At 33.1% G+C, this 18,187-nt stretch overlaps 2 protein-coding genes across 2 annotated transcripts; one reads left to right on the forward strand and one right to left on the reverse strand.

Annotated features, from left to right (window-relative positions):
* Positions 1-1,578: 1,578 nt before the first annotated feature.
* On the reverse strand, positions 1,579-8,826 carry LOC111507424 (syntenin-1). Its single transcript, XM_023162718.2, has 4 exons — positions 8,302-8,826; positions 5,782-6,063; positions 3,184-3,506; positions 1,579-3,042 (listed from the first exon to the last, which is right to left on the reverse strand). Exons 1-4 carry the CDS (start codon positions 8,563-8,565, stop codon positions 2,988-2,990), a joined length of 924 nt encoding a protein of 307 aa, XP_023018486.1. The 5' UTR covers positions 8,566-8,826; the 3' UTR covers positions 1,579-2,987.
* Positions 8,827-16,158: 7,332 nt separating this feature from the next.
* MED19 (Mediator complex subunit 19) lies at positions 16,159-17,373 on the forward strand. The gene is made up of 3 exons (XM_023162715.2): positions 16,159-16,463; positions 16,521-16,777; positions 16,967-17,373. The coding sequence occupies exons 1-3, from the start codon at positions 16,283-16,285 to the stop codon at positions 17,231-17,233; spliced, it is 705 nt and encodes a 234-aa protein (XP_023018483.1). The 5' UTR covers positions 16,159-16,282; the 3' UTR covers positions 17,234-17,373.
* Positions 17,374-18,187: the final 814 nt, after the last annotated feature.

Consider the following 18,187-nt stretch of genomic DNA (forward strand, 5'->3'; position numbering starts at 1 on the left):
TATTATGTGCAATATCTCTCAATGTACTTCTTTCTTCTCATTTTTTCGGTATTCCACAACTCCTGGTTCGACTAAATATCATTTTGTTATTACTGAGAATGTCTTCTGAACTTACCCAAAATACCAATTTGAGTATCGCTACCTCTTTTAGTAACTGTACAACTCTTACTCGAGGGTTTTTCAAATGAACCATGACTCCGTAAACATCTCTCAATTATTTGAAAATATCTTTTGTATGTCTGACGTCTCTCAGGATACAATTCCCCACACAAAGCAGTAAATTTAAAAATTATACATATTCTGTTAATGAATGGCTCACGTTAAACAAATTCGTTTCAGTACTCTCATTAATTTTTTCTCCACTATTTTTTCTTGCCAGAAAACGTCAGAAACAAACATTCATGTTCCATAAAAATTGGTTTTTGAACAGTTATTCCATATTTATACAAAACCCCTGGAATTTTCAAATGTTGTTTGGGGTTCTAAGATAATGGTATCTACCTATATTTGATGGAATCGGCCGATGCTTGATGTAGATCCATAAGATATTCAAAAAACACTTTGCGAGATTTTCATTAAACAGTTTTACAAAAACACAACACGTGTTTCGCCATACAATGGCTTCTTCAGGCGTGTCTTTACACGGTTTATACCTTTTTGAGACTACACAAATATGGATGTTTTTTCAAAAACAAACGTTGGGAAACATATTCTAATACATAGTTGAATTTTTTATTACAGTGAGTACAAAAATCGATGAAAAGAACTAGAGGTCCGTATAATAAAAATAAAGTTGATGAAATCTAATGAACAAAACATCACATTGAAAATTGGTTCATATCAGATCATCACAAATGTGAAAGAGTACTGAAAGTTCCTGTCTTTTGCCTATCATTCGAAATGGAGGCCATAGAGCCAAAGAAATTTGACAATTCTCCACAATAGAAAACTTTTGTCCAAGTAAACCGGTCTTGTAGGTCTTATAATATTTAAGAAAGAAATACTGGGATCAACTATAATAATGACCTGTATATAACGACCTGTAAACAAACAATACAATGAAAATTCTGAATAAACTCACCAAAGTTAAATTGAACGTTGAAGAACTGAAGATACCAGATGTGGTTTAACCGGGACTTCAGATTGCCGCCTGCAGAAACACCTTGTGGTGTTTGTGTTGTGTGTGGATGGTGCATGTCTCATAGAAACACCCGTCTTCCGTAAATATTGGACTCGGCGACGAGTCTAAATCTTGTCTAGGATTGATTCAGGATCATACACTGCTTGTTGTGGTGATGGAATCACCCAGTTTTGCGAAAAATAGTATCAAGGAACAATATAAGCTTAAAATTCCAAGGGATTCAGAATGGACATCAATTTTACTACCAATACAGATTTACACTAAAAAATTTTCGGTTCTGAAACAATTTTACAGCTCTCTAGTCAATTTGGATTTGAGGATTTTAGCTCTACAGTTGATCCTCACATCTCATCACATTTTGTCATCTTACCTTTCAAAATATATTATTTGTAGTTTTTAATAACAATGAAATTTCCTTCAATGAAAAACAAAACATGTTTAGTTGATACATTTATTTATAAAACCAATTTTACATCTGGCACAGATGAATCACAAAACCTTTGGCATACATAAATGAGAAGCTAATAATAAGAAGTCAATATTATAAATATAAGATATATAACATATAGGTAATCTAGATATAAAAGTCAATTAACATTACTATAATATATATATAATAAGATGATTTTCGTTTCCACTATCAAATTTTTTGTTACTTTGTTCAAATACAAAAAAATGTGTAAAGGCAGTAGGAATAGGAAATTTCCTTAACCCCCCAGTAGTTGCTCCCGCTCTGTAAAATGAGGTGGCACTGCATTTATCATTTACTGGAAACTCAGTTCTTTTTTTAACATATCAGGGTCAGTTTTACCAGTAGGGCTTTTGTTTTCTAAAGATTACAGCGAAAACTGATCTATGACACTGAGATGACTATTGGGGCATATATTTTATTCTTAGCAAATAAATTATGAAAAAAAAATTCATTAAGGCAAACTTCTTTTTCTTTGCACATGTTTGAAATTCCTTCAAGATATAAGCTGTCACTGTAAAGATGAAACGGGCTGAGACTTTGTTAATAGAGTTAATAAATGATGACAGTGTTCTGCTATAAAATCCAATGGTGAAGAATAGGATCATAAAGAAATAAACCTGAAGTGAATTGCAGAACGGTATTTTAACCAGAGTGAAATGTAATTTTTCTGAAAACAAATGCACATTCTGAGATTAGAACATGAATATGCAAATAAAGAGGTTACCAATCCTGCTTATTACCAAGTGCAATCAGATTTTAAAAATGCTTTTCAATCAATTTGTAACAAAAAGTTCCAAAATTCCAAAATGATATTTTGATTTTTGTGCAACTGATTGGATTAAAAATGAACGTTTCCAAACGATCATTCAATAGGTATATAATTGATCCTTGTAGCCCAAATTGTAATCTAATCATTAAAAATAAATGAATAAGTGAACCCTGGTTTGCCAGACAGTACAACTATCAGTGTAATAAAATTTAGTGTAACTACTGAAGAGATAAAAAAACAAAACGAATTCATTGACAGTTTTTGAAATAATATTGTACTCGCTGTATATTGTGTGTGTTAATTATATAATAAAGTTATAACACATGTCTATTTTGATGTATCAAGAAAAAGACATTTCAATACCTAAAAGTGAGAATTGGAAACGAAAAAGATACTATTAAAAAATTGATAGAAGTAAGTTTAAGTGTCTCCAAGTTTATTATTACGGAATAGTCCAAGAGTGTATTGTTGCTTAGTGAAACAGAAATAACCATTGATGAAAATTATGTGTATTATTACTGTGAGAATAAAGTACTATTTGTTTTACACAGTTGAAACACACTTTATTGTAGAGTAAATAATTATATGAAAAATAGATGAAATATTTAGAGAGATGGAACTGAATGGTCCATTAAATCTTTCAGAAGGGATCCCGCCATCCTGAAACAAAAATAAATTATGAAAAATTATAATGAAGATATGCAAGCAAATTTCAAATTTTGTAATGATATGTAATTTCTGTAGTTCCAGAAACAGTTTGTCATTTAATTTTAAAATATAATAATCAAATTATATACATACTTTTTCACCATATGGTCATAAAGGAAACTAGGGATCACAGTAATAGTGACCACTTGTCCGGCATTTTCAATGATACTGCTTATTTGTTTATCTTTCAACCCAATTACATTTTGACCATCTACTTCCAGCAACTGATGATCTGTGAGGACACCATTTCTAGCAGCAGAAGAGTCTTTAACAATAGCAGTTATTTTTCCATTCTTGAATTGAAAACCAATGCAACCAACACTATCTTTGTGCAATGTAATTGTACGTTCAAATGGTCTATCTCGTACGATCACTTTAATACCATTAACTGGACTTTTCTTGAATAAATCGTGAACCTGTAAGAGAATATTTCATCAAATATTTTTGTAACTCATCATAATTTCGAAGTAAAACTGATGAAATTATGGTTAACTCCTTAGGTTTGTCAATTTTTTCACTAAATCTTCAAAATCATATAAAATGAATATAGTAGAGAAACACTGATAATTGTAGAGGTTTCTAATAATAATAATAATATTGAAAACATCAATATAAAATATTCAGACGACACTAAGTTTCTACGACTTCATATAGATGAATTCTTGAAATGGAACAAACACATTGATACATCTAAAAAATTGGGCAAAATTTCAAATGGACTAAGAGTGGTTCCTAAACATCTCAACGAACAATCAGTAAAAATTTAATACTTTGCCAATTTTGAGCCTGTAGCTATATATGTGATTATATTTTGGGAAAGCAATAGTAATACTGAAAAAAATATTTGTTATTCAAATCATGTACATATGTTTTCAAGAATAATGGAATAATGATATATGCCCTTTACAATTATGAGTGCTTAATGTTTCTGATAAAAACGGAGACCTATACTTTAACAATATTCATCAACATTGAAAAACTGTTTCCTCGTTATGTGGCAATGAAGCTGTATAATAAATTGCCTAATCAAATCAAGGATTTGGGAGGCAAAAATGAATCCAAAAAAGAAATAAAAACGCTGTTAATAGAATCAGAACCATATAGAGTTGGTGATTATTTGAACCGTACTGAATTTGTAATTTCATAGAAATGTTTATCGTTATGGGTATATACAGTGATTTTATGCCTTTAGGTTTACATATATGTTGTTTTATGACATTATTTCATTCATGTTGTCTGTGAAGAAGTTGTAATAGCTGGCATATTTATGAAATAAAGATTATTGTTACTATTATTATTATTATGACCTCACATGCAATCATTGTATACAGACATTATTAACCATTAGAAAGCATATGAATATGATAATACCAGAAAAAAAATAACTGAGTTGTTCGACACACAAGACTAAAAAAAACCCAAGCAAGATAGAAATCCTCTGCAAGTATAACAGTTTTCCATCTCAATTACGAAACTTGCCTTCAACCTTTACAAAAACAGACTGAAAAATGTCTTTGTGACCACTGACTGTATAGTATTGATGATTTTACTACACTGATGAGCAAGAACAAATGTGCTTTTTTGTAAATATTTCAGTTTTAATGTGATGTAATTTTGATTGTAAGTTATATCAATGATTTTTTTTACCTTTATGTATTGATATGTTCATAAATTTATATTTCAATAGGAGTGAATAAATATCATGATCTTACAATTAATTTTGAATTCATTTACTCAATATTATTATTGTAATTTTTCAAAACTCACGCTATATAAAAAGTAAATTAAGATACCCAAATTGAAGAATTGAACACTACGACACAAGCATTCATTGCTTAGGTATGTTCTATGCTTCTTTTGTGTTTACGATGTATTTTCTTTATAGTAGATATTGTACCACCAAAACATTAATTATTTCAACATTTCTGAAGAAAAATAAATAAAAAAATCATCACCATTAATATTATTATAAATATTAGTAAAAAAAAACTCAATCACAAACTGTCAATGACAGTTGTCCTTTATCCCATCTTACATGATATTTTTAACTATCTGGAGAAGTGAGGAACATGAGGAATATTCTGGAATAGATTGCTAGGAATCGTATGTTAAAAAAAGACCTTGTTAATCATTAGCTCACACAACTTTTAGACTTTCAGCCTAAAATTGATGACTTTTTATGACTTGGAACTCTTAAATCTCGTATTGTATAAAGATTTAAGGAATTCCTTTTTGAAGGCTTAGGAATGAGTGGTTGAAATATTGTATGAAGAATCTGTTTAAAAAAAATCTGTTCAAAATCTGTTTTTCTGTTAACCAGCTGTCATACCCCTACGAACGACAACCCTCAGAAGTCGAAACTTGTACGAGCTAAGGATTAACGGGGTCTCACCTTTCAACGTGTGATTCCTAACAAAATATTTTATGAAATATTGTTTCATTTGGATGATGGAATAAAACTGTTTTCATTTATTGTACTTTGTGACTTAACTCCTAACTTATGAAAAATGTTATAGTATTTTACTCATCAATTCATTTAAAGCGATTTAGAAGGTTTCTTAAAAAGTTCGTCAGAGTTACTGTATTAACTTCAACGATGAATAAAATATTTATATTTCTAACTCTATAGATTTAATTCGGCCCAGCTGAATTCCCAAACTTAATCAAATCAAAAAGAAAATTTGAACTCACTTTATCCATAGTATATCCAGCAACATTCTCATTATTTATCTGCAAAATTTGATCGCCAAATCGTAGTCCCGCTAAAGCTGCTGGTGATTTCTCAACAACAACACTAACAAAAATTCCTTTGTTAATTGCTTTAACGCGAACACCTACTTTTCCATCCTTGTCTTTACAAAGAATAAGCTCACGAATACCATGAGTTACCTCTGCCCTATGGAGGCCTACAGATTGGCCAGATACTGGAGCAATAAGGCCAGTGGCTGTTGTTTGAGGCAAAAACAGTTCCCTCTGAAAAAACAGAATATGTTCACTTAAAAACAACTCGACTCCTAATATTTCAAAAGCAGTATGATAATATGCAAAAATAATGTTATAGGTTGATCTTTACTTCTACAGGTCACCTTTTTCATCTGAGATCAAAAACAGTAAGACCTACAAGGTTGGTTAAATGGAACAAATATTGACTGCAACAGATTGATTTTCTCCGATTGAAATAGTAATAATAATAACATTTATTTTATCATAAAATCTTACAATTTTCTGATTGATTCAGCCGTTACTTGATGAAGATCCACAGTAATTTCATAAACTACACCTCACGATTTGAGGTGTAGTTTATGAAAAAATCTTACGATATATAATAATAATCGTTTATTTAGCACAAGGCTAATTCACATTAAAAATACAAAATATTGTACATACATAAAACTTCACAATAGATGAAAACAAAAAAGTGAAAATATTTTTGTCACATCACATGTCATTCGAAGGAACAGACATCAAGATTCATAAAATACAAGTTTAAATTTAATTAAAAGTCTGTTTCAACAATCCCAGTGAGAAAAAAATCAAATTTTGACTTGAATATATTAAGATTTCTTGAAATTTTCATATCAATGGGTAGTTCCTTGTGGGTATGCAGGCCTTTGAAAAAAAGGCCTCTAGGCCCTACTCAAACTTTGAATAGAGGCTTGAAGATGATCTCACAGCACAGATATATATTCCTCAAAATTCCTCAAGACACTCTCAACCTCAACAGCCACTGCATGTCAAGCATCTACTTTCTTTCCCAAAGCAAATTTCACAAATTTCTCCATACTCCACACATTCCGACCTTCTCCTTCTCACACACTGTTTACCGAAAAACAACCCCAACCAATCTCTACATCAATGCTAAGTCCCATAATAGATCCAAGGCACTAGGCAAACTCAAATCTGTCCTTTGCCAAAACAACTATTCTAAATCCAAAAACCTATCCAACTTCAGCAATCCCGTACAAGGCATGATATAAAACTAGTATTCACAGCCAACAATCAAATTTCTACTTTTCTATTAACACCTAAGGATACGATACCCAATAAGACACAGGGCATACACAAAATACCATGTTCCACCTGCTTCAGAACTTACATCATCCAGATCAACAGAATATTCTCCAACAGAGCCTACAATCATGGGCTTGGTGTTCATGAGATATACCCTTCGTCCTTGCAGTTCATGCACATACTGATGATGTCTACCACAGTAGCAGACGTTTAGTAGTACAAGTTCCATTCAACCATGGCCTACCAGCTCGGATATTGTTTTCCCAAAGGCGTTAAGAATAAATGATATGAGTTTGGATTCAAAACAAATATTGCAAAAGGATATTGAAATTGACTCTTATCTTCTCTATTTTTTCAATGTTGAAAAAATTGTTATCTTCGACCAGAGTTGTCTTCATAAAGTTCTTGCAGTGATTTGATTTTGTAAGAATAAAATTGTAGAAGTAGAGTACCAATATTTGTCTTCATTACAACTTCAAACTGAAGATTTACATACGGTACTCTTTTGTAATGACATTTCTCATTCACTACTGAAACCTTTCCAAAAACTTTCTTACTAGTTCTGAAATGTATTTGTGATCTACTAGTCGTGAAAGGGCTGTGATAACAAAAATAATGATCTGTATAAATTATCTCCAATATCTAAAAAATGTAATGGTTGGAAAATGTAAAAGACTTTTTGAATACGAATTTATTGTTCAAAGTTCTGCCCTTGTAATATTTGGGACAGATCTTTTAAATAAATGTCAAATATTAAGAACAAATTGAACACACATCATTTTTGTGGAGGAATCAGTGGTATTTTGTTGAACTTCTTCAGGACTGAACTCTTCGCCTTCAACAATCTGAACGGAGAACTTTATAGGTTTAGAAAGAGTTAGACTTCTATTTTACCAAGATACATTACTGCTGAAATTCAATAGATTTTTCCAAAAGAAAATGTGCTTTTTATATGTAACTTGTCATATTTAATAATGTTGCCTATCAAATGAAAGAGTTGAGAATTTTTTAGAGTAAATATGTTGCCACCTCATAGACTGAAAGAAGGTAAGAAAAAATCAAGTAGGTTAAAAGTTTTCATTATGGTATGACTCATATCATTTGATAGCATCTCAGAAAGATATTACCTCATTTACCAAAACAACAGTGAATTTGTGAAAAATCAGCATCCCTGAAAAATCAAGTAGGAGATAAAGTTACCTGTTGTAAAGAAGCCACTTGTAAATATTCTGGCATATTTTCTGCAATAATAGCTTGACTCAGTTCTAGCCCCATGAATTCACCCAAAGCAGGATATAGTTCTCTATTATTAGCTGGAACTGGCATTGTATTGAAGGATGGATAAGGGGAAGATAGTGGAGCACTAGCAGTGCTTTCGGAAAAAGACTGTGGCTGCATTTGGCCAAGCTGTGCCTTATACATCTGGTCCACTTTCATGTCCTCCAAGCTTGGATAAAGAGACATTTTTGTAGATTTTCTATTTAATTTCTTCTACCAATTATTCTCTACACCTGAATTGGTTCTAGTACCTAACCTTTGATGACAATTAAAAATGTGTGACTCACAACTCTCAAAAACAAAGCTGTGGCGATAATGATATATCTTATCACCTATGATATCAACGCAACCACAGTAAACAATAACATCCAAACGTTACCAAATTCAATAATTCCAAAGATACAAGTCACAACTCACAAATTGGACTGACATTAGAAAGAGAAGATTTAGGACAACATTATTGGAAAAGAATGGAATATTTAAGTCATTTGTCTCGTACTAAATATGATCTAAAGAAGGAGAAATATTGTTAAAGATGAAATAATTCAAGTCATATTTTATCTCATCTTTCATAGTCTCTCCTTCTCTAATGCAGTCGCAAAGATATCAAATCAAATAATTAAATAGCAAAGTGACGGGCATCCCAGCCCTTATAATAACAATGTCTGTGATCAAAACTCAGAAAGGGCGCAAGAAGGCTTAACAAGAAAGTTCCTTTCTTTCTTGATAAATTAAAAAGTTTAGCCTTCTTCCCTTCTTGGGAATAGTGTTCTGGGGATTTTCCGTAATCAAAGGTCCTTCTGAGGCGAATACGGTGTTGTCACAGCTCAACTGTCAAATGGGGAACACGCATATAAATTTTATAATTTTTTCATTTCATCAAGTGCATTACCCGAAATGAAACTGTGAAAACTGATAGAAATCACAAATAGAACTTCACTTTTGTCATAATACAAAATTGAAAATGAAAAATAGAAAATGCACAGGTTAAAAAAAGTATTCAGCATTGTCTGGTGGACAAATGGATCATTAGTTGGGTAGTTTCAATTTTTCACAGGAAGGACGTTTCAGTTGTCAAAAATTTATTATCTGGAACATTCTAGGAACTTTTATTATCATAATTCTTGAAGTAGTTTTTGTATTATTGTTGGTAATTCATCATGAATGACGTCGATTGAACTATTATTGATAATTAATTATGGTTGTAGTCATGGGCGCCGCCAGGACTTATTCAGGAAGGTGCATCTCTGCATCTACCACATACTATAAACCAATATAAAATATAGAATAATATATGTATAGCATGCAGATAACAGAGTTGTGAGTATTGAATATTTTTTCTAATGCATTGTGCTTTCATTGCCAAATATTACTTGATTTAGTAATTGTAGTATGAAATAATATTGAGTATCTACTTTTTATTTTTACTTTACATTTTCAATAATCCCAAATATTGTTATATTTTGCAATACATTTTGTGATAATGTGGAGAAATATTATGTACTTTTCATTTTCATTCCACATAGTTGCTAATTCTAAATATTATTCATTTCATATTTGGAAGAAATTAAAGTACAGGATGCATTGTAATTTTAGTAGATTTCATAGAAATCTAATTTTTGTATTTCTCCTCATGACGCAACTTTCTGATTCACTTCATCGATCTGAATGAGAAAATACATATGATTCATTTCACATACTATACCCCGGAAACGATTTCATCTTGTGAAGATCAAATCGTTTCCGGCAAAAAATAATTTATACATATCGTATCAAATTCAAAACGAATTGATTGAAATTATTTCCGATGTTCTTAAGAGAAAAATATTTGAGGAGGTGAAGCATGCTTCGGCTTTTTAGGTTTTAGGTCATTAGACTGCTGTTATTAGTGGCACAGAACAATTATCAATTGGTGTTTGACATCTACGTTATGATAACGATGCTAAAAAACAATAATTTGTGAAGAATTTTTCAGGTAGATTTATTATTTAGGTAGACGAATAGGTACTAGGTTATAGTATATAATGGTGTAATTTAGAAGTAACTCTCACTTATGCTTGAAGAAGCTATTGTATAGTGATACACGTGTCGCGGTTTTTGTAAAACCCTTATAGTGAAAATCATACAATAAACTGTATTGATTAGTTTTTCAATTTGGATTTTCATCAAGTATCGGCCAGTTCTATTCAATTATTGTGAAGAATTCCTGAAATATGTACCGGTACTAGAACTAAAGGCACAAGCCTGAATACTGTCAGTGCAGTGAGAAATACTGCTGAAACTACAAAGAACATTATATAAATTTCTTTCGAGAGAGAACATTGCAGCGGAGTACCTAAAATTTCAAATACTCCTACCATTATTTTGTCAAATGCGTTGGACAGCAAATTACAAAAATATCAGAAACTGTTCTGACTTTTGTACAAGTTTCAGGTGAACTTTTGCAGGACGCACCGGATTTTAAAACAAAAACGAAAGCGAATCAGCTATGCACGACTGCAACTACTCCAACGTACATTGTGACACTTTTAATAATTACTGCTTTTCTGCCAAACTTGGGCCCGTGTGCAGTCAATAACAGAAAGTAAATATGGATATTAAGGCAATACATACAGGGATACAGACAGACTATTTGAGGAATCACCTGACCATGGTGTGGTACGGTCGTTAACAGCCTCTGAGGGTAACAATACCTCCCTGACGAGGCAAGAAATCATCGTAGCGCAGAAGGAGGATAACGTCTTGAAAACTGTAAGAGAATGTTTTGCCAAAGGAGTGAGGCCAGAATGGCAAGAGATTTCCAAGAACGGCCATGAGCATTTGAGATGACCCACTAGGAAATGGGAAAGCTCGGATGGCAGAACCCACAAATTTCAAATCATCCTTCCAAAGACGTGTATCCCAAGTATACTTGAACAGGTCCACGATGGTCGCACTGGAGGGCATTTCGGAGTAAACAGAACTCTAGCGAGAGTGCGTGAGAGTTAGGTATTATTGAGTCAATTGCAGTCGAGATGTGGAAGATTGATGTAAGCGCTACGACCTGTGCTCTTCGAGAAAAAGTCCGAAGACAAGGCAAAGGGAAAAGTTGAAGCAGTACCTTCGAGAGAATCACAGTTGACATTCTGGCACCACTCCCTATGACACATCCGGTAACAAGTACCTTATGGTTGTGATGGACTACTTTTCCAAATGGCCTGAAATAGTAGCATTGCCCAACCAAGAGGACAAAACGGTGGCAGAAGCCCTGTTGCAGATCGTAATTGCCAGACACGGAGTACCCTAAGAACTACACTCGGATAAGGGCCGCAACTTCGAATCGTATTTATAGAAGAAAATGATGACTCTGTTGGGAATAAAGAAGACAAGAACAACTCTCCACCCACAGTTCGATGGAATGGTCGAGAAGCATAATTGCACCATCAATAACTACCTCTCGATGTTTGTACCCGAAAACCAAATAGACTGGGATAAATTGGTTCTTCTTTTTTTCTTTTTCTGTTGGCTTACAGAAGCTCCCAACATGACACGACAGGTTACACACCATTCATGTTGTTAACTGGTAGGGAACTGAAGCTTCCGATAGATGTATTGTGTAGCAGTCCTTTCAATGAATCTAAAGAAGTACCTCTTTCAGAGTATGTGAACGACCTAAAGGAGAGACTGGAAATTGTACACGAATTTACCAGAACCAAATTACAGCGGAGAACGATGCAGTGTGGCTCTGCCAACCTCAACGTCGGAAAGGTTTGTCCCAAGTTGCAGAGACCATGGAACGACCTTAGCTGGTAACCAAAAAGATAAAAGATCTGGTGTACAGAATCCACCCAGAAGCAAGCCTAAAATTGTCCACATAGAGAGGCTGAGTCCTTACATGGGTCGTGATGTCCCCTCTTGGAATGTTGTAGTGGGGTAGTGTTAGTAAATCATGCCCTAAAGAAAATAACGCCGGCCGCCACTTATAGCCATAAACCAATCGTAACGTAGCTAACAGCGCCCGAATGAATAATGGTTGCTGCCGCTCTAGATGTAGCGAGAATAATGCTACCGATTTCGATGGAATTTCGACGAAATTTTCTAGCGTATTCGATTACGATATATAAACGCTAGCCACGAGCATATCGACACAGTCTAGTGGAAGCTACAGTGTAGTACAAGAAGCGATCCAGTAAGACGATAGACATTTGAATAATAGTTGAAGTTTTAGTTGAAGTGTTTGTTGTATTTGAAGTGAAATAAAGTTGAGTTTGATTATTGTTCAGTGTATTCAATTATTATTGGTCAACCCAAGGGGGAAAACGGAACAGTATTCTTGGCCTTCTCTTCACTTAGGGGCATTTGGTCAAAGGCGGTCAAGTTGAAATTGTCCGCAATAACACATTTCATAAAAAGTTCCTATTAAATTATTCATTATTTACTTACTGTCGGGAGCTGGATTTCAACGAAATTCGCTAAATGGAGTGTAATAAATACTGATTTTCTAACATTTTACAAATGTATCGTTGGTCAATGGCATACCTATATAGACTATATCGAATAAGGGTCTTTTTTGAAGTGCTTGTTTTTCTTTTGAGTAGGCTATTCAGTGTTAGTTGTCTTATGTAGTTGATGTTTATAGTTCATTTTTGCATATGTTTTCATTGTTGTATTCATTTTTCATCATTTTTTTTAAATATTCAGTTGAAGTAGCGTCCTGAACAATCAGTATCTATATAGGTGTATTTCGCTGTTGAAACAAGATTTGAAAAGATGAATTTTGAGTCAAATCAGATTCGCTCACTTTTACAGCTCTTCAATTCAATCCAGAAACAAGAGCATTTTGAACTATAGCTGAACCGACAAATGAATCTAATAATGATGTCGCGAAGTTCTTTGAATTAAATAACTGCAAGTTTATGCTAATTAGTTGCGGATTCTTTACAATGCCGCGACATCGGCAGTCATGATAGATTTTTGCTGATTGCAAAAACTTTGAGAGTAGCGTACCGGCATCTAGTGCATGTCTGAATATTGTTAATGAGTCGCGGTGTCTTTGTATTGTTTGAAATATCGACACCAACTCAACTAATAAATTAAAACTAATGACGTTAGCCAGCTAGTAACGCATTCACGATGCTTCCTCCCACGGATATATTGGTCACTTTGTTTTTTAAACGAAAATGTCACTTGCGAAATAGTATTTAAACTTTGGCATTCGATTGATTCACTCGATTCATGGGCGTTTGATTGGTGCAGTCGATTTGTAAGCATTTTATTGATACAACCTATTGATCTTCATTCAGTTTAGTGGTGCATTCAAATGTGAAATTTAAGTGGAAAGTAGCTACTCAATTGAGAAGTAAAATCCATTAGGCCAGTCAAGTGTTAGTAACCCTTTTTCCGAAATTACAAGAATAGATAAACCTCGATATATTCACTGTGCTTGAAGACCTACGTAAATTGTAATAATGATGTTACTAATGGACACTTCAGTATAGACTATTCCTTGCAAACCACAGAGGAGACTGCCAATATCGCTAAATGGACAATAATATCAATGAGATAACTAAAGAAAAATCTCAAGGAACAATTTGGGATTCTGCAATTTCCAGGTCAGTCCTTGAATTTTTGGAATGCCGACAATACCAAGGAGACACCTTGAGAAAATACTTGGCCTCCTGAAAGTAAAAGCCCTAAAATACACGAACTAATTAGGGATGCCACTGTCGACGCAAATTGCGGCGAAAATTCAACCGTGAATTTACCACCCACCTGCAGAAAAGGAGTAAATAATCATGAAGCAGCAAAGAAGAAAATATTGAAACATGGAACCAACCACAAGACAGACGCAATGAGCATTATCATTTGAAGATTGCTTCCATTGCAGCAGAAGAAGGCACCCTGCGAGAGAGTGTCCTCGTAAAAGGACATATTTAGACAAGAATCCATACTTTGAATGTGTGATAAAAATCATATAAGTATATTTATTCCTTCCTGCATCCATACTTATTCTAGAAATCATAGTTGTCACTATCTGTCGTATTATATGTTGAAAAATGAGAAATAAAACTTTCTATGTTTTTTCACCACTTGTAGGTACATGAAACTAACATTACTACAGTTTCGTCCTATTAGGATATTTTCCAACTGATACAATTATTTTGAAAATGTTCTGAAATGACTAATACAATTACATGAAAAATAAAAAATAACACTTTCTTTTTTTTTACTACTTGTATTTGTAACACGTTACTGCAGATTTGTTTTCTAAGTACATTTTCAAACTAATACAATATAGCATTTGAAGCGTGAGGAAATTTATTTCAGTTTCTGCAAGTTCTGTTTGGAGTAACCAATGGTTTTTCTTGCTTTCAGTGAGCAATATACAGCGTGACTCACGGTCGATGGTAGGTTAGACGGTTAGACGTTTCTGGAAAACGCAAAGCATGATTTTTCTGAAAATTTCACCTCTCACATTTCCTTACCTGTTCTATCGATCTAAAATATTTTCAGCATTGCGGCGTTGCCACTTCCATCAAAAAGTCCTAGCAACTTTATTTTTTTAAATAAAAACCCCGTATATTAATACATTTTTGGAATCGCTCTGGTATTTTAATACTTTTTTGTTAATAATGTCTTATACCTATCTCTATCTGTTTTCGAGATAAAAAATAAATTGTGCTAAATATGGTCCAAAACATAGCCTTAATTGAGATTAAGTACATCAGTAACGAGGTAAGACCTCGTTAGTCCTTAGCTCGAACAAGTTTCTCAACTTCTGAGAGTTGTCGTTCGTTCACGCTGAAAATTATTGTTGGTTTACCTGATAACAAAGATGAAATAATTTAAAATTTATTTTTTTTTGTCAAGGTCATGTGAAGTGTCATAATTAGATTATTTCCATAATTTTGCTAATATTTACCATTTTCAAATACAGCAAATGTCAAATTCCTGTGACTTGTAGGCCTTAATTAATTTAAAATTTTGACTTTAATTTTCGGAGCAAACGCACATACAAACATCACGAAACCACTATAAATTTATTTAATTATCCGAATAGCACGAGTATTTCATACAAAGCAATAAAATGATGAAAAAAATTGAAGGCTAAATAAAGTTTCACAGCGATGAAACGCTTCTTCCGTGAAGTTAGATGAAACTTATAGTCATGAAATTGAAATTGGTTTTGCTTGAAAATTTATATTTTGTTCTTATATCGATGCATTCAGCTCAGAATATTTCAGGAAATAATCTTTACGAATACCACTCGATTTGAAAATTTTCTCAGATTAATGTCCATTTTTCAAGTTAAACCTTAATATTGCTTAATAACAAAGTTTTCAATAAAAAGGGAAATTTTTTGTTGGAAAACTCTATTTTGGTTATCTAGCCTTCCATATTTTTACTGTTTCATTTCATTGAAAGAAATAATCCATATAATTTTGAGGACTTTCAGTATTACCACAGAATAAAGCTTAACAAAAAGTTTATACTTTGAAAATCACCTGGCGGCACTTTAATGTTGAGAAATTTCTGTGACCTTTATTTTGTGTTCGAGGTGTTCAATATCATTTTTGGTGATAAATTCAAATTAGTTGAAACTTATCAGAAATATAAGATATATTTGCAGTTGAGGAATTATTACGATGTCATTGCGGCAAGTTGTTACATTTCAACCAAACTAACGTTATTTTTCCATGTTCATGTTCACTAACAACTCGAAATTTTAAAGTTATGGAATAGGCATTGATGACTGGCAAATTGCTTACGAAGCACAGAAAAAAATAAGAAGAAGAAAAAAACATCGAATGGCAACCCCGCCTAATGGTAATGATTATTTTGACCAGACGAAATACTTTGTAGCTCTTATTTTCCCTGTTCTAATTTTTCTATGCAGTATTTTGGTAAAACAATGAAATGAAAAATGATGGGAGATCAGTTTCGTAAAGTCGAACAATATTCTCCCAAATCATCGCCAAGAGGGGGTAGGTCCCCTGTAGTTTCACGTCAGGATTCATCAGGAACATTAAAAACGACAATTTTGCTAGGAAAGAATCCATCAATAGTCCCTAGTGGACCTTTTTATTTGATGAAAGAACCACCTGGTAAATTTTCTCATTATTAAATTCTTGGCATAGTGTAGCAGAATTGTTCCATTTTAGGAGAATCAGAATTAACTGGGGCTACCAATTTGATGACATACTATGGCTTAGAACATTCATATAGCAAGTTTAGTGGAAAGAAACTGAAAGAACAATTGTCTTCTTTTTTACCTACCTTACCTGGCGTTATCGATTCTCCAGGTCAGCAAGATAACAGTTCGCTAAGATCTGTTATAGAAAAACCCCCTATTGGAGGAAAGGAATTGCTACCTTTGTCAAATGTTCAATTAGATGGCTTTAGGTTACATCCAGGTCCCGTAAGTAACTGTTTTTTTTCAACTTGCATGACTGCTTATTTTTTTGTCTTCAAAAATATCTTTTTTACACAATGAAAGTGTACAAATCAATATTTTGTGGTTAAAAAACACAGTTTTACGAAGAAAAAAGACAACTTGAGTAATCATGACTATTGCTAAGAAATATTTATTGATAAATTATTATTGCAGCTGCCAGAACAATATCGTTATGCAAATGCAACTCCAATTAAAAAACATAAGAACAAACATAAAAAGCACAAACATAAAGAAAGTGGATTACCCAGTCAAGAAACTACTGTATCTGACACAAACAGTGAAACACATGAAAAGAAACACAAGAAACAGAAAAGACATGACGAAGAAAAGAGAAAAAGAAAAAAGGAAAAGAAGCGTAAGAAACAAAAGCACAGCCCTGAGCATAGTGCTGGTTTAACTCCTGGCCAGCATTCCAGCTGAAAAACTTGATGATATATCAAATACCATATGCAGTTTAATCTATTTTATTCTATATTTTTAATTTAAAGATTTCCGTGTCTATATCATGAAATGTATTTATGGTTTTTGTCTAAAATATATCTTGTTATTTTTTTGTATCATTTTTCGTAATCACTTATGCAAAGTGTTACTAATTTAAGTGTATATTTACTGGATTACATAACAAGTTGGTAGTTGATTTGTAATATGACAATTTGTAATGGGTCTATAAGCTTTACCACTTTTATTGGTATTATAATCTTGGAGCTAATATACCAAAAGACAAACCATGATTATACCAAAAATTTCATTTCTTTTGAAGTTACTGAGGAAAATACTTGATCTATTTGTGAGAAGCAAACTAACAAAAGTATGTTTTTTAAATGGAACCTCTTTTAATATATATATATATATATATATATATATATATATATATATATATATATATATATGGTACGTTTTAGGTTCCCCTTCGAGAGCAGATAGTTCGTCAAAGTTTAATCACTTGAAATGTGTCCAATACAAATATCACAACCAAAGGTGGACTAACTAGTATAGTGTTGGATGTCGAGCTTACGGCTCCAACTGACCTCCCTGTGAATTTAGTTCAGGAGCGAGTCTACAGAGGAGATGGATGTCTTTACGACTCCAACTGACCTCCCTGTAAATTTAGTTCACGAGCGAGTCTACAGAGGAGATGGATGTCGAGTTTACGACTCCAAGTGACCTCCCTGTATATTTAGAGTTCAGGAGCGAGAGCTTCTCAACTCCTGATCCAATAACTGAACCCAAAAAAAAGGTGTGGTGGTGCAGCCAGGAAACGACTGAGTCGTCTCCTCAAGAGCAGGGTACCTTATAAAATCGTCTTGCACCAAATTCTCTAGCAGCGTATGCAGAATCTGTCTCAGGTGGAGGAACAAACCCCTTATGAGAAGG

Source organism: Leptinotarsa decemlineata, unplaced genomic scaffold, assembly GCF_025532065.1.
Source record: "Leptinotarsa decemlineata unplaced genomic scaffold, Ldec_3_MD MMD2_tig00000090_RagTag_RagTag, whole genome shotgun sequence".
NCBI lineage: Eukaryota > Metazoa > Arthropoda > Insecta > Coleoptera > Chrysomelidae > Leptinotarsa > Leptinotarsa decemlineata.